Raw genomic sequence first — 23,018 nt, forward strand, 5'->3', positions numbered from 1 at the left:
GGCATTCTGCGATGTGTGTGGATGGTGTTTGTATATTTGGGCAGCAGATGGAAAGGGTTGCATAAGACAGACTCAGGTTACCAAGGGAAGGGTGCTTGTTGACACCTCTATGGCTCAGCACACACACACAAACACACACACATGCACCCACATTAACAGACTGCCTCCCCTTCTAATCCCCAGGACCTGATACGCCGGGACATCCTTTACTATAAGGGCCGCATCGACATGGATCGCTACGAGGTGCGGGACGCCATAGACGGGCGTGACGATGACTTCAACGTCAGTGTGAAGAACGCCTTCAAGTTGTGCAACAGAGACAGCGAGGAAATCCACATCTTCCTGGCCAAGAAGCCAGAGGAGAAGATCCGCTGGCTCAGGGCCTTCCACGAGGAGAGGAAGATGGTGCAGGAGGATGAGAAAATCGGTTAGTCACACACCTCTCAGCACCTCCCCCTTTGGAAAGCATTAGTTTCATTCACAATGGGCGACGGAGCTTCGGTTACATGTTGTATTTGCTGCAGCAAACTATAAGGGTACTTTTTAGCACAGCAGATGAATACCCTGTGTAATGTACGTAACATTCCAACAATAGTTGCTGTAATGTGAGCATAACAATAAGGCGTTATCTCTGACTGGCCGGGTCATGCTCAAAATGTTGTCATGTTAGGACTTTATTGTGACAAGCTAAACCTAAAGGCTAAATGCGTCTCAGCTGTTTTTAAGTCACGCTGAAAGGCAGCTTCTTGTTGCTTATTAGATCATTTTTCACATGCATTACAGCCCTTGTGCGGAGCATTTGGAAAATATACAATCTTGTTTGTTGTTTAGGTTTCGAGATCTCTGAGTACCAGAAGCGTCAGGCGGCCATGACAGTGAGAAAGGTGACCAAACAGAAAGGTGAGGCAACAAGAAGATATCAGGTGATTTCCCTTTTCTTTTCCTCGCTGGTGTGCTCTGTCTTCTCATCGCTGTTTACTCTACCCTTAACCTGCTCTCTTTTTTTTTTACTTTCTACACCTTTAAACACGCCTACTTTGTTTATGAATGGACCTAGACTATCTGTGTGCTAAGCAAGCTAGAAGCGTCAAGTGGATTCATGTCTTCTCGCTATATCACTTTCATTACGTTGCCTCTGAGTTAAATGTCTGTCAGCCCATACACGAGGATGACTTGATATGAGTTGTAAAGCAGCTGTTAAGCATCAATGAAAAGACAGAGGGCTGTTTGCATGACTTACTGAGTTTAAAGGGCGATACCGGTGTTCATGACATGTGGGTCCTGTGTCACGCTTGTCTTGAAAAAATTTATTACCACAGACAACTGTTTGCATTTTTTCTGTTACTGAGTTAGGGTGGTTGATGGCGCTTATCTCTTCCATTTACACCCAGATTGTCGAAGTATACCCTAGAAAAAAAATCACCCTTTTTGGTTGATGCATACTTCTCATGCGTACAGGTGTAGCTTGTAGTTGATTCATTTTGTTTTATTAGAGCATCTAATTTGGAGAACGAGGAGCCGTTACCTTACATTGTGTAATCTAGCACAATGGAAAAACATGACACCTTGAAGTCAGGAGAAACATCAGGGTAATCATGTTACTTTGTAAAGTTCTGTTTATGTCAAAACACTGTTAATGCTAACAGCTACCAACTATCTCAGTAACAGGAAAACATGTCAAACATGTTATTCATGCTGCTGCTTCCTGACAAAACATCAGACAGAGGACCCACATGTCCAAACTGCTTGTATCATCCTTTAAGATTTAGCCATTTTAGTGCGAGGCTAGATGTTTGTACATTGACCATTACTGATGTTCTTGCTATTGCCAGTTTCATGATAAGCATGACCATCCATTGAAGTATTAATTAACCAATGACCACTGCTGGAATGTTCTCTCTGACATTAGGATCCCTGTAGATGTCTGTCAGAAGTAAATGTTGTGTGTTTCTAAGTGCTGTATGTGTACATGGCTGGCACAAGGTGAAGTACTCTCTTGAATTTCAGATTCATTTATAGATTTCATCTTGAGAAAGAGGGCCATGTTGTATGGACATGGTTTGAAAATGATAAAGGTATATGCATTAGAGTTCTCCTTAGAGCTAGCACAATAAGATGCCATGGCAACTGCTAAGCAGCATTGGGAGGTGTTGTGATTAACGTTGGCATTGGAGCATGCAGTCACTGTCCAATCTGTTTACAAGCATTATCTTGTCTATCCAAGATAAACAGGTTCCACTAAGACAAATAGATAAAACCCTTCTAACTGCTAAAACAGTGTTTGGCTGTAAAGAAAAATACCTTTAATAAAAGACACTGTTCTCATCTTTTCATTTTTTATAAGATGCCATGGCAACTTTTGAATATTTCATCTCCAAATATTGATTGTATCTAATTTTCAATTGCACTAGCATAGTTGTGATGCTTGTAGACTGTAGCTTAATTACTTTGTAGACTGTAGTTATATGCATATTAACAGCTTTCTGTTGGCTCTATTTTTGCCACTCTTGTGTTCTCAAGTGTCGGAAGGTGCTATTCAAACAAATGCGCTGCCAACAAACATGGAAGAACAATGTCCCTTGTCCAAACGCCTGGTTTCATCATTGTATCAGATATAATCTGTTGGTTCTCTTGTTTGCCTGCTACAGACTTTGATTGAATAGCATCTTTAGTCTCCCTTGTGTCATTGCTAGAGCTGAATTCCACGTTTCTCCCAATTCAGCCGTCATCATATGATCATACTGTATCATATCTCAGGTTTAATATGCAGGAATGTGACCACTGAAGGCTCATTTTGTACGTCTACGTGCCTGTTTTCTTTGGACGCATGACTTGATGTTGTGTTGTTGTGTCTGTTCCAGATACATTACTGACAATGTTTCCTGTTTGCTATCCATCTCCCTTCTTTTTCTCTTCTGCTTTGTGCCTTGCACTGCCTCCTTGTCCCTCTCCCCTCATACCCCACCCCCTACCTGCTCTTTTTGCACCTGCCTTCCTAGGTGTAAACAGGTGCACGCCCCCCTCATACCCGCCCCCCCAGGACCCCCTCAGTGCGGGGCAGTATGAGGTAACGGAGGACATGGCACAAGGAGAGGTTTTTGAATTCAGTCAATCCAAAAGAGGCCAGGCTCCTTTCTGGCAGAATTTTAGTAGATTAGCTCCATTTAAGAAATAGAGATACACAGACTCTTCTGAAGGACCAGCTATTTTTCTTAGAAGCACTAAACACTGGATGACCATGTCCCATGACGAAGAAAAATACGAAAAAAACACATACACAAGAGACTTCGAGGTAAAGGACCAATGTTAATATAGAGTGTGATTGGAAGCAGCAAGAGGACTGAAGACTTGAGAAATTGAGGAAAAAAATAACTTACAATTCATATATGTTAGTAACGTTCTTAGTTATCATGCTTCTCCAGCTGAGTCAACTGTCATGAACTCTTTCTCTTCGGATTCTGCATATTCACACCATCTGAATGTCCTGGAGTTACTGAGATTGTTATTTTTATTTCATTTTTAATTCATCATCTGGAAAGTAACCCAAGGCCAAGCTAGGGCCTTCCCCAGTAGTGTGAGTGTATCCAAAAGCTGAGATCTTGCTGTGTTGCTGTGTGAGATTGCTTGTCGCTTTCTTCTGAATGTGAGATTGAATAATAACGTCTGAAGGACCTACGAAGCCAGACCGATCACAGACCAGTTAGATCATCTCTGCTCCACTGATGTCTGCGTCTGGATCGCCTCATCACTCTCAACGCTCCATGTTCCTCTCGCTAGCTGTTTGCGTATAGTAACCCCTCTCTTCAACAAGTCTGATGTTCACAGTGTTTCCCTCACTCTCTCTGCATCCCTCTTCTTGTCCTCCTCATTCTTTCTCTCTACCCGCCTGCTCCGCCTCTGTGAGTCAGTGGCTCTCAGGGGGAGAGCTTCATTCTTTTGGAATCCTGCCATTGGCCACGGCGATGATGGGTCAGGGAGCAAATCAATAGTCGAAACATCAATAGAATATTTACATCCGCTCACCAACCACTTTTGACAGGGTATTCATAACCGATTACATTGAGGGGCTGTGGGTTTTGCATTTGACGGAGAGCTCAGATGAAACAGCTGGGAGCAGGAGATAGGCAGGCTAGGGTTCACCTGCCTCGTGTCAGAGCCCCTCCCCACTCTCCCCAGAGACCACCCCTGTAGCACTGTGCTGGCAGCTCACTGGGTGTTTGGAAAGAGCACGCCCTACCTCCAGAAGTCCACTGAGAGCTTAAAGTGAAGTTGATGCATTGGCCAAGGTCCAAAACAATATCTCTTTTTTCACGTCAGCTGTGGGAAAAACAAAAAAAGACTTCTTCAGTTGACTTAATTATTTTATATTTCTCACTTTTTAAAAAGCACACAGCACATCTTCAGTTTGAGTAGGACTTCTTCTCTCATTTGAGTAGGAACGATGCAGTCATGCCATGCCATAGTGTGAGAAATTAGAGCTGTAACCAGCACAAGGGGAAATGGTCAACAAAAATGGCAGAAATTATAATTAAACAGGACAACCATATCAGGTGACTGTGAGTCAGGATAGAGTGCGGAAGTGTGAGCCAATACCAAAGGGAGGCGGGAGGGTGAATGTAATCTGTAGCATGTAGGTGTCCTCTGACATATTCATGCATCTCTAAAGACTGCAGCTTCAAACCTTGGCACTGCTCCCCGTCACGCTGTTTTCCAGATCTGATCCTTGCCCTGGCAGTTAGCTTGGCACTGTTAAGTGATTTACAAAAGGACTGTGGCCTGATCCGAATGATTAATCAGCAATGTCCCCGACGCTGCCGTTAGCGAGATCCCGTGCTACTTCAACAGAGGTGTTAGAAAAAGGACGATGTACTGAGGAGAAACTACTGAGGTGTATTCTTTTTTCTACGGTTGGAATGTAAGTGACACATCTGTCCATGGTTTGTGATCATATTTTGACCTCAGATACAGAAGTACATTTTGTGTTGAATTATATCACCTGATGGACAGTACATATACAGTATGACAACTTGTGCAATGTGATATATCATTATATTTCTTCACTATTCACTACAACGTGATATGAAAGAGTTATATATCGTTCTATGTCATTTGTTTGCCTTCTTATAGGCCTTATAACCTATTGGAGAAAAAAAAGACCTTAGAATTGCTTTGTATGTTGTGTAATTTATGTTTTGTTTCAGTAAAGAAAGTTGAGAAATGGGTGAGTTGGCTGCTGGTGTCTGTAGAGATGGCTCCCAGTGAGATTGTTTTGGAAGATAAATCCATGGTCTGGCACAGCAAAAACGATATGGTTCCCAGGCCATGATAACCTCAGGTCCCGTGCAACAACCCCCCCACCCCCACCCCACCCACCAACATACATACAGGCAAACACACAGACACATAATCATGCGCACTCGCTGGCCCGTTCTGCTGCGGAGAAGAGAGATGCTATCTAACAGTGCCTTCCAGCATTCCACTAGTGATTATCTATTCAGTTTCACAGGCAGATTTGAATTAGTCATGTATTTTCCCTTCAGTGTAGGACTTGCATCTCTCTCTCTCTCTCTCTGTTTCTCTGTCTCTCTTTCTCTCATACACACTGGGAATTCCTCATTCCCCAGTGCATGAGATCCACTCGGACAGAAGCTTAGAGGTCAGGCCTTTTCCGTATGAGTAGATACTGTGCTGTCTGACTGAAACACTTAAAACACCTTATTATATTATATCACACATAGCGGTAATTTTATTGCACAAGGAGAAGTTAATTCTGATTTCAGACGTTTAGAAACTACATAGAGTTCCTTTATTGTTATCTATTTAACATGCTGAAAGATGGTTTCATTTGAATATATAGTAGGAAACAGATTTTCATTAGTGAAGTTAGGTTGCACATTTCAAACTATATTATTAACAGTGAGTTATGAATCAAAAGAATCATCTATTTTACCTTTATCAGCTACACACTGTAAATAATGTAAAAAGAACAGATCATATATTTGGATATTGGTATTTTGCGTTGGAGACGAATGTTGTTCCAGTTCTAGCGTGCGGTAGACCTCAGTACCAGGTAAATGCATGCTTGTGGCATCCAATATTTTGCATGAGACTTAAGACAACTCTTAACAGATTGTTTAGTTTCATATAACTCCCAATGGGATTTTTCCACAAAGCGGAACCATCCATTTGTGAACCCATACCATCTCACTAAAGGGAGTTCTTTTCTCTGTCCACCTGTCTCCTGCTCACTACACATCACAGGCCGTAGCTTCCGTTCTTATTTATTGTCAAGTAGAGGGGAACATGTTTCCTCACCGCTGAATCAAAGACTGAACTGTCGATAGGTGAAATGAAAGGCACTGATGCTCTCTTTGCCCAGATACAGTGGGTACTATGAACTGTAACAATCTTTTTGATCTTTTTTTTTTTTTTTTTCCTTTTCTTTTACTCCAACCTACACTGTCGTGGTCCAGACTGCCGGTTGTGTTTCTGGAGTGCCATTAACCGCTGAGGCAAAACGGGTATACTTTTTCTATGACAACAGTGAACCAAATAGGAGTTAGCACTGATCATGGGTGTTTGTGTATAGATTTGTAGTAGAGAAGGAGAGCTGAATAAAAGTGAAACCTCCCGGGATGAGCTAAAAATAAACATAATCCTGAAGACACAAACACACACACACACACACACACACAGTGCTTCATTGCAATTCATGTCATGCTCTTGTTTCTACTTAAGAAACGATTCTTTGAAGTACAATGGCTTGACAGGACAAATTAATTCCTCACTTGTATTTATTGAATGCAGTATTAAATAGTACCATTTTGGCCACCTTGTTAAAAGGATGTATATATTGGTTTTATTTTCTTATAAAATGATCATTCTGTCCTCGTACTGAGAGCTGAGAGGACAGCCTTCTGTGCAGTTTAAGTCTTTTTTTCTCTCTCTCTTTCCAGTCACAAAAGCAAGACAGCCAAGTTAGCAGACTGTCAATTGGATGCATCAGAAGTTGTTCAAATTTATGTCATTCCTTTTAGTCCAGGGTGTACATGAGCCGCTAACCGCGTTCATTCACATTTAGCATAGCATAACATCTTCAGTAGGAACTCCTTGCAGTTGGTTTTTATGCGGTCCTGTGTTGTTTCAGAATAGTCAGGTTACAACAGAGTGTTCAATGAGCCATATATTGATGTGGTGTTCAATGACATCAAGGTTAACGGAAGACTGACATCCCACTTTTGGAATCTATTCATTGTATATTACCATCTAGTTTGAGGTCTGGATTTCTTTGCCTGTCATGGAAGACTTCACTTATAGTATCCATATCCTTTGTCACCATATGCAAACATTTGTCTTTTTTTTTTTTGCTGGCCTTTGAGTTTGATTATTTGTTGTATAACTGAAAAACCTGAAAAATAATGCCTATTCAATCCAGAAACTGTGAATGGGAGAGTGGAGATGTCAACTGTATGTACATTATATGTTTTGATGTAATCAGAAGCACTGGGAATATGTTGTACTTTGCTGTAAAAATAAATCCATATCTGATATAGCTGTACTTTTGTTGAAAATAAAACCTCTACAGAATTGCGTGTCCAGGCGTCAATGTGTGAGGGAGAGCATTGTGCTGGGTTTCCTGTGTTATGACATCATTTCCTGTTTGCAGGTCTCATTCCCAGCAGCTGACACATTCACTCCTGAATGTGTCACAGAAGACAGATTTAAAGGCACATAAGCACAAGGTGATCACATTTAAAGGACGGTGTTCACTAGTCACAAAAGAACATTTTCAACAAACTTCCAGCCACACAAATTGTTGCCTGCAAATAACCATGCCGCAATCAATAAGTAATGAGACTTATGCAAATTTATTTTCCCAGTTGGCCGTGCTGAAGTGTAGACTGATCACTCCGCTTCCTGATGTTTTGAAGTCAACAGATGCAAGGCTGTTTATGCAAGATCTAAGAGATTCTGGTGCGATGCAAACGCTTTGTGTGTGTGTGTGTCTGTGTGTGTGTATGCGTTTCTCCAGTTGTTTCTGGATGTCTCCATAACTAAAGTGAGACTATCCTGGATTGTGTAATGTCACCTGTGAAAAGAACAGAGCTAAAGATGAGACGCAAAGAGGCATTAACGTTCAAAATTGTCAAATTTCAAATACAGTATTACTGTGGTCTCTAGTGGTCAACCACGGTGTTGCACTTCCCAGGGACATGGCAGCTTTTGGCAGCACCTCAGCAAGATCATCTGTCTGTGTTTGGCAAAGACACTTCAGTGAGCTTTGTGGGGCTATTCAAACTTAAGCTATTTAATAAATACATCTATGCGTAGTCACACACTTCAATCTTCATGTATAAATAATAAAAAATTTCCAGCTCTGGTACAGTACAGTGACCTCTAAAGGAACCAAAAATATTACACATTGAGATTGGTTGAGTGAGAGTCTGCGTTACCTTGACCTACTTGCAGGAAAACATGGCAACGCTACAAATCAATCATTCAGTCATGAGTGTACAACAATGAGGTAAAAAAACAAACAAATAAACACTACTGGCCATAAATTCTGATAATAAACTGAGCATCATATGAGTTCAGAGGTGTCATGCTTCAGGTAGTTCCTCAGGATCAGAGGCATGTCCAACCTGTCAATGGCAGGCTCCTTATTGGCAAGGGGGATGTATCTTCGAATCGCTAGCCGAGTCTGCGACATCAGTGTTTTGGGACAAACTGGGGCAGAAACAGACAAACAAAGGTGGACCAACTTTAGAAATTTGAGACATTCCACACTTCACCGCTAACAGAACCGACTATAGTCAGTGTCTCACCTCTCTCTTTAAGCAGTAGACCCAGAGCTTCGTTCTGTTTAGTAGTCTTGTCAATGATCAGTGTGGGAAGATACACGTCTGCCCCAAAGTCTATGAGAAGCTGGATGTACTCCACCCCGCAGCCATAACGGAGACACACCTCCAGAACTGTCTTTGGCTGCTTTATCCTGGCCAGCAGCTTCTCGTCTGTGCAGTTGAAGTTGGGGTTGGCCCCGTGGAGAAGGAGCAGTTTAAAGCCATCCAGGTGTCCATAAACAGCTGAGATATAAAGGGGCCCCCTGCAGGCTGTGGCACTGGAGGCCCACTCTGGGACTTTGGGTCTGACGTCCACCTCAGCTCCGAACCGCAGGAGCTCTCTGAGCACGTTTACGTCGCCCTCTCGGGCTGCAGTCAGCACGGGGGAGCAGTTATTGTACTGGCTGCCGTTGGGATCAGCTCCAGCCTTCAGCAGAGCAACCACACAGTCCAGATGTTTCCCACTGACAGCTGTGAACAGGGGGGTCTGGGCCTTCACGTCCAGGCTGTCAATCTGGATTCAAACACAGCATTTCAGTAACATGTTCCTGACAAATTGTGCACTACCGTTAAAGCTGCATTAAGAAACAGCTCTAAACATATCTGGCTTCTTAGCAGCTCCACTCTTTCCCTAGCTAGTTGCTAATATTGTCCATCTTCTGTTTGGTAATGGTCAAGCAGCATATTGTGGATTTATCAGAGCTTTTTCTTTGCCTGCAGCAGAGTTTTAAAAGACAGAAAACAAAAACAAAGAGGTTAAAGACACTAAAAGGTTCTGTAGAGCTGAGACACTGCAGAGATGGGTCATTTATTTGGGCTTCTCCCACTGACACATTTCATATTTCGCTTACTGTTTGTAATTACATACAAAGTAGGGTGACCAGACATCCCCGTCTGGAGCTGTCCACGGAAATGTCCCCGTTTTTAACTGTGTGTTAATCATATAAACATCACTTTATGTCCGTGGTAATAGCAATGGTATGTCTTTGTGATACTTTAACGATTCTTTTAACGGAATAATCTCAGTAAGTGTTTGCAATTTATAGTGTAACCAGGCATGACATTACATCATTATAGGCATTAATAGAAGCCTGTTGGCATGGAATATGTGTTTGGTAGGTATATATATCTAATATCCTTGTTTATATTTGGAAAACTGAATGTAGCCTATAATTAACACAACTTACTGCTGAGTTATATATAAAATAAAGACATGATTTCTTTTGCAATTGTCCTTATGACTCTACATTATTTAACTTGTTGTGTACCAACCAATCCAGTTCTTTTTACCTGTTGAAATATCTTTAAATGGCCAATACAAACCATAACATGCAGTATTTCACTTGACAGAAAGTGATTGCAGCCACTACCTATTGACTGAAAGGTAGTTTTGGCCTCAAAATGACTTGATTTCATTCAGAAGAGTTATATTTGACAGATTATAAAACCAAAATTGTCCCCGTTTTTAAATATATAATAACATATTTTTTAATGACATACTGACCACCAAACCAAAAATGTCCCTGGTTTTCATTTCAGAAATCTGGTTACACAAAGTTGAACTACCTGATAAATTCAGAAAAAAATGTGTCTGTTAGTCAATTCTAGCTTTCATTGAACTTTACTCTGAAACAAATTAGCATAGCATAGCCCTGACCGATCTGAACGCCATTTAGAAAACAAGCATTTTAAATGTTGTTTGGTTGTCATCTTGCAGACAGGCCTGACAAAGCATGCCTTTAACAATATCGGCATCCTGAAGTTGTGATTTCAGCATCCTTTTGATACGTTTATTGCCATTAAATCACAGCTAAATGTTAATTTTGGGTTCATTTGTCTGTTGTGTTTACTCTCTTTACTCACAAGGTGAAAATTCACTTCACAATGTATGTGAACAATGGTCATTTGAACCATTGTTCATGTAAAAATATTCAGTAGTGCAGCTTTAATTTGGAACTTTTTAGGCTTTTAAATGAAATGTGTGAAAGCTGAATGTAGTAGGTAATTTTGGTTATGAAATAGGACACTTATGTCTATTACACCCACCAGCCAGGCACAGCTATTGTGTCCCACCCACCCCCTCCACACCTCAAACAGACATCTCACCATTCATATTTGAAAGCTGCACAAAATGCTCTCTCTGTATCTTACCTCTGCACCATGTTCCAACAACAACTCCAAGCACCTCAGGTGTCCCAGAGCAGCGGCAGTGCGCAAGGGGGTTACTGGGACCCCCCACCCACTTCGAGCATTGATAGACTTCCTGTAACTCTCCTGAGACAGAAGCTCAGAGAGCAGAGTCACATCGTTGCTGCTCACCGCGTTGTTCAGGGCCTGACACTGCTCGTTGTCCTCATCCTCCTCCTTAGGCTGCAGCAGGGAGAATATCTTAGAAATGTCCATCAAACTCATGTTGACAGCTTGGCCCAGAACCATAATGTAACTGCAGGCTAAAGTCAAAAAAATGTCAGAGAAAGTTGATAATACACCATAGCACATACACAGCTGACGTGCTCTTGTCATATTGAATTTGTTTGGTATGATTTTTATATCAACATAACAAATTTCTACATGTAAAGCAGAGAATGTCACTTTTTACCATGAAGTAGTACCATAAGACAATGTAGTTTGTTTACATGGCATAATTACTGTATATAAGACAAATCACAGTAATACAGCCTAAATAGAGTAAATATAATGCGCGTGGCTTCTAAGAAATGCATAACTGTAATTTTTACTCATGGACAGACAAAATGAATTCTTTCCCACTAAAGAATTTGCAAAGAAGAAACAAAGTTACATGGTTTGTATCAACAGCAGCAAACTGGTCTTACTGTAACAAGACACTCACCTCATCTAGTTGCTTGCTGATGTTATTTCCAAAAACATTAGAAGAGAAGTTAAACACTTTAAAGCTCCATAATAAGTCACTGGAAGAAAGAAGGAAAGAAAGGTCCTCCAAGGTGTGTGTGATGCTGAGCTGTGAGTGCAGTGTGGTTTGAATGTGTGGATGTGTGTGTGTGTGTGTGTGTGTGTGTGTGTGTGTGTGTGTGTGTGTGTGTGTGTGTGTATGTTAACTGACAAGGGGGGTCAGAGCTCCTTTCTGGGGTGGGGGGCTAATTTTAGGCCACAGATGGGCCTGGGTAAACTTCCATTCTTGGAGAGTCCAGGCTCAGGATTATAATTAGAAAGGTGATACCAGTCTGACACTCTGTCTGTGATTGGTGAGTGAGCCTCTCTTTCCCTGTGTCCTGAATAAAAAACAAAAATGAAATGGAGACGTCTATGTCTCTGGGTCACGGTGCATGTTGTGATTCTCCACGTTGTGTTTCAGCTTGTTAAACAGGTTGTAAAGACACCACAGCCCACGACTGCATTGTTTGGCTTCCCACAGTGAGGATAACGCCAAGTAATCAGCGAGCAAGGCAGCTAGTTTGCTGTATCTGCCCTGTTATCACCCTCTTTCCTTAATTCACACCAAGGCAGCCATTTTAGTAAGCGTCAGCTGTGTGACTGTCAGAAGCTTTAGAGAAGCAGCCAGTCAGCTGTTCCTCTGCCAAACCCACCCATGTCTTCATGCTGTCCTGTGCTTAGTAGGGAGACTGTGACACACTACATTCTTTCAGCAGATGGCACAAAAGTCCAGATTCCTGGCATTGCACAAATACATGAAGAAACCTTATTTATTTATTTGAGTAATTAAATATGGATAACTAAAACTGGCTTTTAATGCAAACTTCCTGAATGTATTTTGCATTTTGTAATACACAAATTTATATATACACTACAGACTATGTGATATTATGTCAAAAACCTGACTACATAAATGAAAGCCAACAGCCTACAGCTCTCACCTTCCCTCTTATTATTGATAATGATCACTGTAAACATAGTTTTAATTTAAACCTTTAGATCTTCTGTTTCTACCCTCTCCTTTGGGGAGAAAAAAATAGTATGGCCTTGTTACTGCACGCTTTTCTGTAAATATTGCACATGTTGTTTTCTTCATCTTTGTATTGCGCATTTTTATTTGGTTGGTCTTGTGATTGTTTTTTTACATTTAACTGTACATCCTCTGGTCTACATGTGATGAATAAAAATCACTGAATGTTTGAAATAAATAAATAAATGACACAGGATTGGATCAGAATTAGACCGTGTCCTTGTGCTTCCCCTGTCGACCACCAGATGGCGATAGAGATGCGCCGACGGCAGGAAGTGCAGCTGTGGTAAACACCAAAAGAAGAGGCCGCGTAAACAGTTTGGTGAAAGAAGAAGCCATTTTTCGTCATTGACCTTTCTTCTAGTTTTAGATTGGTTCATATTTGGTTACATATATGGTTTTTCGGAAAGAAAACGGTTGGTTGTTTATTCCCCCCAGAAAGGTGGACCACAGCTTAATATAGGCTACAGGTTGAACTGAGTCGGCGTCAGGTATGGTGTGCAGTCACCCTGATATTATTTTATAGCTGATAAGAAACAGTTGTGGTCCCGGGTGCTGTGATTTGTACAAAATGGAGGAGGAGGAAGAAGTGCTAAGAATCCAATGCAGAAAATTGATTTCTCGGGTCCGAAGCAAACAGACCTCCGAAGAAGAGAGGGGGAGACACAAACACAAAGGCGCCAGAGGGAGCGAGAGGACAGAACCTGAAAGACTAGTGGCCGGGTTTACAGATCATCGTCGGTGTAACCTCTCTCTCCCAGACTGCACACAACTGGAGAGAGACCAAACCTCCCGCAATCTCGTGTGTCAAGGTCCTGGAGGCCAGCCCGTACCACTTAAACTCATTTCAATGCTGAGGCTCAAAACTTTCAGGGAGGAGATGAGACGGGTTAGCAGACGCTCTCGTGCGACTCACTTCTTCCACGGTGTTGAAATGACGACGATATTTCTTTATTTCTTATGTGGTTATCTCATGTGGCAGGCTGCAGAGGCGGAGCTCCACGATCCATCTGCCTGCAGCGCATGTGAGCAGGAACAGGCTTCTCTGGCCTTGAGGAGTTTTATCAGGAGGAAGAAGACACAACTGCATTTCCAAACACCGAAGGGCAGACTAAACACACACTCGAGCTATGGAGTAAGCTTAACTTTAACACAGACAAACGAGCTCACTGTGAAACTAACGAGCCACATGTAGTTCACCTGATCAGATTATTTACAGCATTGTAACAAGTATTTCTCTGTTACAGGAGTGTGCATGTTGGGGTAGTTTGTGCCAAATCTCCCAAAGGCCTCCTTTGCCCCTCACTGGTTTTGGGAGGAACTACTTGGTGGACACGTGCAGGTCACAGCAACCTGGGGTTGCCTTAGCAACGACTAAAGAAGGTGGTGTTTCCCTGGCAACAGATGAAATGAGGGGTTACCCTGACAAAAACGCTACAGGAACTCATTTAGTGAGCCCTCACTGTCCTTTTCCAGACAGACAGCTGCAGACATGACAGGCACAGGCTTAATACAACGAAAGGGACAATGCTGGAGTCAAACATATTCCTAATTATTTGTTTTGACACACAGGCAAAACCCACCAGTGTGCCCAATAAATACTGATGTGCTGATGTCCTCACACACACGGCTCAGCTACAGCTGTGTTTATGTTCACACCGCTAAATAACAGAAACAAGTGTCTAGCCTTTTGTTTTCAGTATTTTTTTTTTTTTAAAGGACATGGTAACAAGGTTAGTACAAAACAGCCATTTATTTTCTTCTCACTATTAAAGTAAAACACACAACACTATTCAGAGCAAATGAGTCTGGGCTTTCTTCTCCAGTCTGTGGTCACTTGAACACTGTAAACATTAAAACAACACTGTTTTATTTAACTTTGCGATTAAACCTATTAAATTTTTATATTAGCACAAAAAGTACACAACTGACAGCCATGGAAGCATGCATGCATTACAAAAAAAATAAAAGAAAGTACAGTACAATATCTATGGCAATAAACAATAGCAACATGGGCAAAATTATTTAGACATTTTATCAAGCTCCTTTTTGCTTTATTGCAGTTACATGGTTAGGGGCTAGAATACTTACTAAAGAAGTCATACAATTACAGATAAACACATCCAAAGCACTGATTAAAACAACAGAATGACACCGGGGACCTGTTTCAGGAAGCAGGTTTAACAAACCCTGAGATGGAGAAACTTCAGAGTTTTCGGTTCCAGAACAGTTCAATCAACTTTGATTATGTTCACGGTGAGTTAAGTATGTGCATGGAGAATGAAAAGAAAGCCATCATCAATGGAGCTGCGATATTACGATTCACCTCGGCAATGGGTAAATAAAGAGCAGAGGCTCCATTTTAATCCAGTGGTGCAGGAAATATGAATGCCGGCAAACGACATTTATCTTAAAAAACAGTATAGAGGAAGGAGTCAATACGTTAACACTAACATTTTATTCAGCGTAGCTCACTCACCAGATATGCTGGAATCCTGTATGTTACAATCGATTTAACATTTATTCAGCTGTAACCTGACGGGGACAAAATGCTGGTGGCAATAACTGAAGATCGCATTTAATAAAATGCTTTCAGAACATATTAAAGCCCCATTTCCACCGCACGGTACCAGCTCGACTCGCCTGTTTTTGGTTTTCCATTGTGGAAAAGTTGTACCTGTACATGCTACCAGGTGCTTTTTTTTTCGTATCACCTCCGTTGCGGCAGTTATATGTGGCGTTGCTATGACGACGAGCTACATTAAAAGGGGTACTATCTCTGGGTACTATCTGCAATGGAAATCTGAGGACAGCAGGCCAAAACCGAATCGAGGCGAGTTGAGCTGGTACCGGTAATGGAAAAACAGCATAAGACTACAATATTTATTATTTGCTAATATTTCAAAAACTCACTTTTAAACTACATTTACAGTTTTAGAATTTTAAAATGGTTTCAGCTGCACCCCAATCATCACCGCTCAGAAACATTCACATCATTTCCAACATGAACACTACGATGGGAATGTTCCATTCCAACATCAACTGATTCATCAATCATTTACAGGTTCATAAAGACTTGTTTACAGTAATTACTGAATTAATTAAGCCAATGCTTAATATTTCAGTGCAACTGTTGACAAGCTGTCTTGACATCCAGAGTCATAGTGAAAGAAGGACAGTGTAGCCTAAATATTTTATTCTGTGCTGAGGATGAATGCACGCTGTCTCTGTCCTCACATCGATGAGCGGTGGATCGTGGTCGTATTAAAGATCACGTCTGGATAACAAACTAATATCTAACCAGGATTTAGATGTTTTTGAAGACATAAACTTCTGCAAATGAATGCGTTACGTATGTGCTTTGGTAACAACAGTATGAATGAGGGAATTGAACATTGTGTTCCATAGCTACTTCAGGTTCCGCAGGAGGGGAGGAGTCAGAGAGAAACTCAAGAGTTTGAAGAACCTGCCCGTTCTCGTTCCCAGGGCGTCAACACCAACGCTGTGTCACATTAGAGCAGGTTAGCTTCACAGCATAAGTTTCTGAAGTTACTGTTCTACAGTTTACCTGATCTCAGTCTCTGAAACAGACAACACAGAGTTTCCTACATCTCAGGCTTAATAAACTTGGGAGTTTTCACTAAACCCGCCTTCTGAAACAGGGCCCTGATCCTCGATCAACTGTTGACAGTTTAGGAAAAAAGTACTAAGACAGTTTGTTAAAGTGGGAACTGTTTATGGAAATTGTCCTGAAGCACAGATCTCTTATTTCAGCCATATATCGTGACGTACATGGCTGATCTTAGATCAGTGTGTTGGACCAGGTCCCTTTGAACCCTACCAAAGCTGAAGGTAGAGTAGGATCTACTCATCTGGCTTCCTCTTGGGCTTCTTTGGGTTACGGGAACGGCTCTTGGCCTTGCACAATGGGCAGATGGGAGCATTACGATGAATCTGCTGGTGGCAAGACAGGCAAGCCTGGAGAGAGGGGGAGACATTTAGTGCAATCACTTCATATTATGTCCTTACTGTGTTGTACAGATAAGCAAGCAACTTAAGTTGTACCTGTGTGTATCTGACTGAGCTTATTCCTTTTATTTATTCAACATTAAGCTGGTGTCTGAGTTTGTATTCTTACCATTTTCTCCAAATATGACACAACTAGGAGATGATTGCATCTTGAAAATTTACAGTTCTTTTGTTGCTCAATTATTTGGTGAAACCATCAATCTATCTTATCTTCCACATCCCAACTGCAGCTACTTCAGGTCAGTAAGCAAGTACCTTCATAGGTGGGGGTTGCTGTCTGAAAGTGGCTGTCTGGCGCGCATCTTGCTTCCTGGACACCTGAAGCTGCTGTGCTGCTGCTGCAGCGGCAGCAAGGGATTCTGGGATGGTGGGCTCATGCGGCTCCTTCTGCCACTCTGCTTTCTGCTTCTCAAAGTAACTGTTCAAAGCAAAGAAAGAGAGAAGCCTGGCTAGCTGTGATTCTTATTTAGGGCCTATGAATCACATCACAGTTGAGATTATCCCATCTACACGGTGTATTGAGAGATGTGGAGTGGCAAAACCAGATACAAAGGAGACTTAAATTGGAGAACATTCTAGTCAATCTCACACATCCTTTTTTTGTATGTACAACTCTGAGAAAAAGTACAGTCATTGTTAAAAGTGTTTGTCTGCATGCATGCAAGTGTGTCTGTGTGTGGGCAGGGGAGGGCTGGGAAAGAAATTTGGCCTTGGACTTTATGGCTGACTGGCCCATTTTCAAAAGTAAGAGAAGTGATATCCCATTTCTTTACGCGCTCTGGTTTCTCTCAAAATAGGTTTGTGGTAGAGCAGAGCATTCACAGAACCAATTTAATGGATTTCCTTTAACCGTGATCCACCGAAACACCAAACATTAAAGCTCAAGCACAACACTAACAGAAACATTTTCAATATTTCACAGTAATAAAAGAACTGCAACAATTAATCCATAGATTGTCAATATTTTCTGGTTTCTTTACTCCTCTGTGACAGTGAACTGAATTTTGTTGCTATTGCCGAGAGTATCACACCCCACAGGCCACAGAGGTGTGATATAAATCCAAGCAATGTTGGATGTTAAAATTACACTAACATTACTTCGCTGGCAGCAAGATGTAAAAGTGATAGTTTTAGTATCTCCTCATCCAACATCATTCACCTTTCTCTATGAGTACTGGCTTCTGAGAAAAAAACACTGCAGAACAACAGTGATAAGCCACAACGCTCTCATAAACTCAGGAACATGAAGGGACACGCTATCAAAAAGGAAAAGAGACGACTACCACTTGGCCAGAAATGAACTCATCATCTGAGTTTCCACATAGTACACAGCTGAACTGAGAAGCTAGCCTGCCAACAATTTTGTCAGCTCTGTGGTCCAGCACCCTTCCTCACAACTAAAGCTCTTACACAGTAAATAAAATATCCCAATCAACCAAAGTGAAAAATGACAATTTTTTAAATGTACTCTCAAGTTACAAAAAATGTCCAAAAGTGAGCAGGAATGTCACATCTTGACAGCTGTACCTGTGAGTGAGGGACCAAATCCACAACTGGCAGAATCATTGCTGGCAAACTAGGTCTTTATTTTGATCTGTATGATCGAAGAAAAGACTCTCGAATAAAAAAGTCATTTTCTACTACTGCCACACTCTTCAAAGAGCCATGCAATGGGCTTCTCCCACACAGCAAAATTTCTGTGGATGATAAAGCAACCACGACCTGAGAGTCTCCAGTAGTCCGACACTGAGACTAACCTTGCATCCGTATTCTAGTGCCATTATTCTAGCTGCAGTTTTTGCAGTTGATGTGCATGCAGTGTTGTGGATAACAAGGACATGCTTGAAAATGGATTTATTGCTCACCAGACCTTTGGCATTACGACCAAGGTATATTAAAGAATGTAAAAATGTATTATTGTTTACATTGGGGCTAAGAAAGCCTGCTCAATATTCCTTAAAGATCAATGACTGAATATTAAAATCAGACAAATCTTTCGAGTTCATCAGACCACAGGTGGAAATTAACTGCCTCACAGCCAAACCGTCTCAAATGTTAGTTCTCCATCCTTCTTCGGCTTTGCTCCAGCGAGTGCAGAGCACCACTAGGTTGTCTGGCCTTCCAACCATTACAAAAAACCTATATGACAACATGGCGACAGAAGAACAGGGAACTGCAATTTGCCATCAACATCTGAGAAATCTGATCTGAACATCTGATCCAACTGTCTCTAGAACGCAGTAGACGCAGCTCCTCATGAGCGACTACCACCTGTCATCTCAACCACTACCTTCAAAGACTTGAGTCATGCCAATAAAATACCTTGCTGCCATAACCTGTGACATTCCTCCACCCAAGAGAACTGTCAGTAAAACTATTACTGTTACTATGTATAACCATGTTTGCCATTAGGCATGTACTATTGCACAATGTTGCCCTACCTTGGTTAAACTGTATTTGAACCTAAATAATACAGGCTGAAAAGCAATTTTGGAAATATTGCTTGTACTCTTATTTTAATATCTACAATGATTTTGCGTCATATGGTTGTTATTGTTGTAATTATAAATGTTATTATGATTTACTTTTGAGTCAGTTCAAAATCTTTTCTTGTACATTTAGCTTGTTTTTGTCTGTAATCATAAATTAATCTGTTCAGTCTAGTTTTGAAGAATACACAACAATCAACCATCTTTGATGGTCAAAAATATTCCTCTCTGGTTATGTAATTGCATCAAGCAACATAAATAAAGCTAAGGACATCTGATCTAGGATTTAAGGACGGTCTCTGTACTTATCAAAATACGTTGAGTTACATTGGGCTGATCCCTCTCTGTGAGCTGATTTATCAAAATATGAGTCTGTGCTCTAACCCTGCGGACATCACATCAACTGAATTACTCTTAGACATGTTAAATTATGTAGCAACCAGATTGCACTCTGTCCTCTGGTTGTGTCTGAATATTTTAAGGTTGCGTGTGCCAGAAAAAAAGTGATCCTCGTGATTTTTACCAGGCCTGTTTCATAACTCCCTTCTTTTTCCTCAGTCTTGAGTAATAACATCAGTGATGTTTTTATAAAACATAACATATTAATACCAATTTGGATTCTGTTGCCACTGAGTCATTCTAACGCAACAACGCTATGACAGATGCTGTCGTCAAGTCATAAATTTTGTTGAGTGCTACTGCAGCCTGATGCTGCAACGGTTACTTTGTGGTAGTTCAGCAATTGATACAGTTGACCTAAGTATCCTTATTAATAGACTGAAGCATTGGGTCAGTATTTAAAGGACTGCACTGGAGTGGTACTGTTTGACCAGGCAGAAATTCCAACATTCTGTGAGTGGGGTTATTTTATCAAAGTCACTGATTATATGTGAAGTGCCACAAGGCTCCATTCTTAGACCATTTGAATTTGTCCAATTATATATATTTACTTTTGGCCTATAAACAAACAAAATTAACTCATTATGTCTCTGCAAGCCTAATTACCTCGGACTTTGAGCAGTACACAATTTCAACTTGTAGATACTTGTTTTTATGCATCACATTCTAACACTATGTCAGTGCAATGAAATGTCATTGGTTGCTGCAATCATGCAGACATGCTACTCAAATGTAACTTGACAGTGACCACTGAAGATAAGATATTACATGGTCTGCTAGCTGCTGTATTGTATCCACTGTTGTCTGATAATCTGTATGGTTAAACTGTAGAGGATATTCATGTGTCAGTGCAGTGACATAAAGACAGAATTTTAAATGTGCTGTACTTTCTGAATTATGCTATTTTGACTGTTGACTGACTGCAATAAAGCTAAAGTGATGCTTAAGTGTATCATATAATAAATTACAAAAAAGTTATCTTATCATATGTAGTCCAAAATATTATGATGTTTTTTATCTCTGTGTCAATTGGCAGTAGAATTGGCAAACAGTATGTTAAAAATAACCTTTAATGAGACTTAAAGATGATGTAAAACATGGTTGTAAACACACTGTAAACTGAATCAAGCAACATCTGTCCAAAATAACAAAGTGCACTGTGGATGCATTTTTTTTGTGTCTGTGTGTTTATACTGACTCCAGGGAGAGCTTCTCCTCTTCTTCGTTCAGGTTAGGGAGCCTGTGTAGACCTAAAGTCATCCTGAGGGCATCAACATGCTCCTTCAGAGGTTTGTACTCATCATGCAGGCGGCGAGTTGTTTCTAGAAGCTTATTCAGGTCATTCTCCGACTGCTTGATGGTGCTCTCCATCTGAGAGGACAAGATTTCAGAAATATGTGTTTGTAATATGCTCAATATAAGCTATTTCTCATTGTCTCTAGTCATATCTTTTACACTAAAATAATACAGGAACTGTTGCTGTTTGTAACATTTTCTCTACAGATGGTGCTTATCTCTGAATGTAATACATTAGATTACATTTATCTGACACTTTTATCCAAAGCGACTTACAATTGCTATACATGTCAGAGGTTGCACGCCTCTGGATCAACTAGGGGTTAAGTATCTTGCTCAGGGACACAATGGTAGATGGGTCACATTGGGGAACTGAACCCGGGTCTCACACCAAAGGCATGTGTCTTATCCAATGCACCATCACCACCACCTACTCACTTACCACATTGATATCTGCATGGATGAGCCGCAGCTCCTCCACATGTGCCATTTTCTCTTGTAGAAGCAGATCCATCTCTTGTTTGTACTCTTTCAGGTGCTTCTCCTCAGATTCCAGAGCCTCAAACTCAATCTTAAGACGAGACTTGATCTTCTGCATCTGGACAGTCTTGTTACTGCAGCCAGTGGCACAGACAAAATACATCAGCTGTCAGGTTATTTCCCTCACAAAAAAAATCCATTAAGATATATAAAAAAAAAAAAAGACAAAGCACCACACATTATTCTCCATTTGTCATGCAATGCTTTGGATTTGTGTAAAATTGTGAATTACTCAATAACTAAGACGTTCTGTATTGATTTTAAGCAGAATGAACAATTAGTACAGCTGTGAATTAATGTATTAAGTGCATGAATTACTGCATTCTGTACATCTGTTATGCAGTTATTAAGCGTAGCTGCAAAGACTTCAGGGCAAACAAACACGATCCTGCTACCGGTGTTTAACTGTTAGTGAGTTAATGACAGACGGACAAGCTTGCTGGCTACGTAGCTAGCTTACCCACAGAAATAATTAGCAAAGGACATCTGGCATTTTGTTGATACACATCTGGAATGTTGATGCATGTATGATCCGAAAATGCATCTCAACTACAGCTGCTTTGTATCTATGTTAGCCTGCTGTGATTTCTTGCCAACCCTGTCGGAAACTAGCTAAAACTGGAACAGCAAAATCATATTAAAGACAGGGTTCGCAGCAGACCGGCTAATATTAGCTAGCTCAGTAACAAAAGCGACGCCAAAGGGGCTTCATTCTTGGCACGCTAACGTTAGCTTAGATAACGTTTCTCAGTACCAACATCTGACAACCATTTTCATTTTATTCCACGTCCAAGTCTTACCGTATTTCCAGGATATTTTCTAATTTGCACATTATTTCTTGTTCGTCTGCCATAGTTTAGCAGTCCCTTGTCGTTCAGCTGGCCAGCTCAGTTACCCGCAAGGCCACGGTGGTCTCCTTGTTGATAAAAAACACAATAGCCGGTGTGAGCGCGCACACGAGCGCGCGCCCCTCTACGTGAAACCGTGGCTTCGTGTTTAATAGCGCCACGAGTCCTCTGCCACACACAGCCTGAGTTAAACTGAAATACAAAGCATCCACTTCCCCTTAAACCAGCTTTTACACCGCGGTGGAAACAACTTCATTCCCACATTAGCATTTAATATAACATTACACAGAGTAAGAACAATCACCGGAGACCTCTGAAGAGTGGAAGGAACAGGAAGAAAACAACAGAATGTTATGGTCATATCAGTGGACAACATGGAGTATGTTTCCCTCTAGTTGTTTACTTTAGCTGTCAGGGCTGTAGCTTGTGGTGAAACAAGTATTCAAATCAGATTACTTAAGTAAACGTTTTAGTAATCTACCACAAGGAAGAAAGAAGTGAAAGTCCCACATTCAAAATCAGACAAATATAAGCTACTTGAACAATTAAAAGTAAAAGTGGGCCAGTTATGTAAAATGGCCCTTTTTAGTGTTAGGTCTCCACTTTTATAATATTATAAAAGTGGAGACCTGAA

The 23,018-nt window shown here is 41.0% G+C and overlaps 4 protein-coding genes across 11 annotated transcripts in view; 2 read left to right on the forward strand and 2 right to left on the reverse strand.

Moving 5' to 3' along the window:
- Positions 1 to 7,587, forward strand: part of LOC119888157 (rho guanine nucleotide exchange factor 9) — a 43,554-nt gene extending 35,967 nt beyond the window's left edge. For 6 of the 7 annotated variants that reach the window (XM_038698615.1, XM_038698618.1, XM_038698616.1 and 3 more), the window contains 3 exons: positions 184 to 427; positions 832 to 900; positions 3,000 to 7,587. In XM_038698615.1, coding sequence (XP_038554543.1) covers positions 184 to 427; positions 832 to 900; positions 3,000 to 3,175 — 489 coding nt within the window. In that variant the 3' untranslated portion in view covers positions 3,176 to 7,587. Of the gene's footprint in view, positions 1 to 183; positions 428 to 831; positions 924 to 2,999 lie in introns of all 7 variants that reach the window. The other variant, XM_038698617.1, reaches the window with a different exon arrangement.
- Positions 7,588 to 8,284: 697 nt separating this feature from the next.
- LOC119888159 (ankyrin repeat and SOCS box protein 12-like) lies at positions 8,285 to 11,825 on the reverse strand. The gene is made up of 4 exons (XM_038698623.1): positions 11,692 to 11,825; positions 10,992 to 11,290; positions 8,826 to 9,354; positions 8,285 to 8,727 (listed from the first exon to the last, which is right to left on the reverse strand). Exons 2-4 carry the CDS (start codon positions 11,274 to 11,276, stop codon positions 8,582 to 8,584), a joined length of 960 nt encoding a protein of 319 aa, XP_038554551.1. The 5' UTR covers positions 11,277 to 11,290; positions 11,692 to 11,825; the 3' UTR covers positions 8,285 to 8,581.
- A 1,251-nt stretch (positions 11,826 to 13,076) lies between these two features.
- Positions 13,077 to 14,575, forward strand: LOC119888160. 2 transcript variants are annotated; one of them, XM_038698625.1, is made up of 3 exons: positions 13,077 to 13,672; positions 13,766 to 13,918; positions 14,031 to 14,575. In XM_038698625.1, exons 1-3 carry the CDS (start codon positions 13,355 to 13,357, stop codon positions 14,277 to 14,279), a joined length of 720 nt encoding a protein of 239 aa, XP_038554553.1. In that variant the 5' UTR covers positions 13,077 to 13,354; the 3' UTR covers positions 14,280 to 14,575. The 2 variants fall into 2 exon arrangements, with proteins under 2 accessions (XP_038554553.1, XP_038554552.1); XM_038698624.1 differs by having other exon boundaries at positions 13,077 to 13,918.
- zc4h2 (zinc finger, C4H2 domain containing) lies at positions 14,522 to 22,718 on the reverse strand. The gene is made up of 5 exons (XM_038698626.1): positions 22,337 to 22,718; positions 21,439 to 21,610; positions 20,899 to 21,071; positions 17,068 to 17,230; positions 14,522 to 16,761 (listed from the first exon to the last, which is right to left on the reverse strand). Exons 1-5 carry the CDS (start codon positions 22,387 to 22,389, stop codon positions 16,648 to 16,650), a joined length of 675 nt encoding a protein of 224 aa, XP_038554554.1. The 5' UTR covers positions 22,390 to 22,718; the 3' UTR covers positions 14,522 to 16,647.
- Between the last annotated feature and the right edge of the window lie 300 nt (positions 22,719 to 23,018).

The sequence above is a fragment of the Micropterus salmoides genome, unplaced genomic scaffold (genome assembly GCF_014851395.1).
Source record: "Micropterus salmoides isolate LMB-PRFRI ecotype aquatic unplaced genomic scaffold, ASM1485139v1 Ms_hic_scaffold_5, whole genome shotgun sequence".
NCBI classification, from domain to species: domain Eukaryota; kingdom Metazoa; phylum Chordata; class Actinopteri; order Centrarchiformes; family Centrarchidae; genus Micropterus; species Micropterus salmoides.

Coding starts and splice junctions, on each gene's coding strand:
- LOC119888159 (XM_038698623.1), bottom strand. CDS start 11,276: ATGGTTCTGGGCCAAGCTGTCAACATGAGTTTGATGGACATTTCTAAG. Junction 9,355..10,991: donor TGTTGGAACATGGTGCAGAG/GTAAGATACAGA, acceptor GTTTGAATCCAG/ATTGACAGCCTGGACGTGAA. Junction 8,728..8,825: donor TCTACTGCTTAAAGAGAGAG/GTGAGACACTGA, acceptor TTTCTGCCCCAG/TTTGTCCCAAAACACTGATG.
- LOC119888160 (XM_038698624.1), top strand. CDS start 13,355: ATGGAGGAGGAGGAAGAAGTGCTAAGAATCCAATGCAGAAAATTGATT. Junction 13,919..14,030: donor ACACACACTCGAGCTATGGA/GTAAGCTTAACT, acceptor TCTCTGTTACAG/GAGTGTGCATGTTGGGGTAG.
- zc4h2 (XM_038698626.1), bottom strand. CDS start 22,389: ATGGCAGACGAACAAGAAATAATGTGCAAATTAGAAAATATCCTGGAA. Junction 21,072..21,438: donor TCCATGCAGATATCAATGTG/GTAAGTGAGTAG, acceptor TTGTCCTCTCAG/ATGGAGAGCACCATCAAGCA. Junction 16,762..17,067: donor AGCAACCCCCACCTATGAAG/GTACTTGCTTAC, acceptor CCCTCTCTCCAG/GCTTGCCTGTCTTGCCACCA.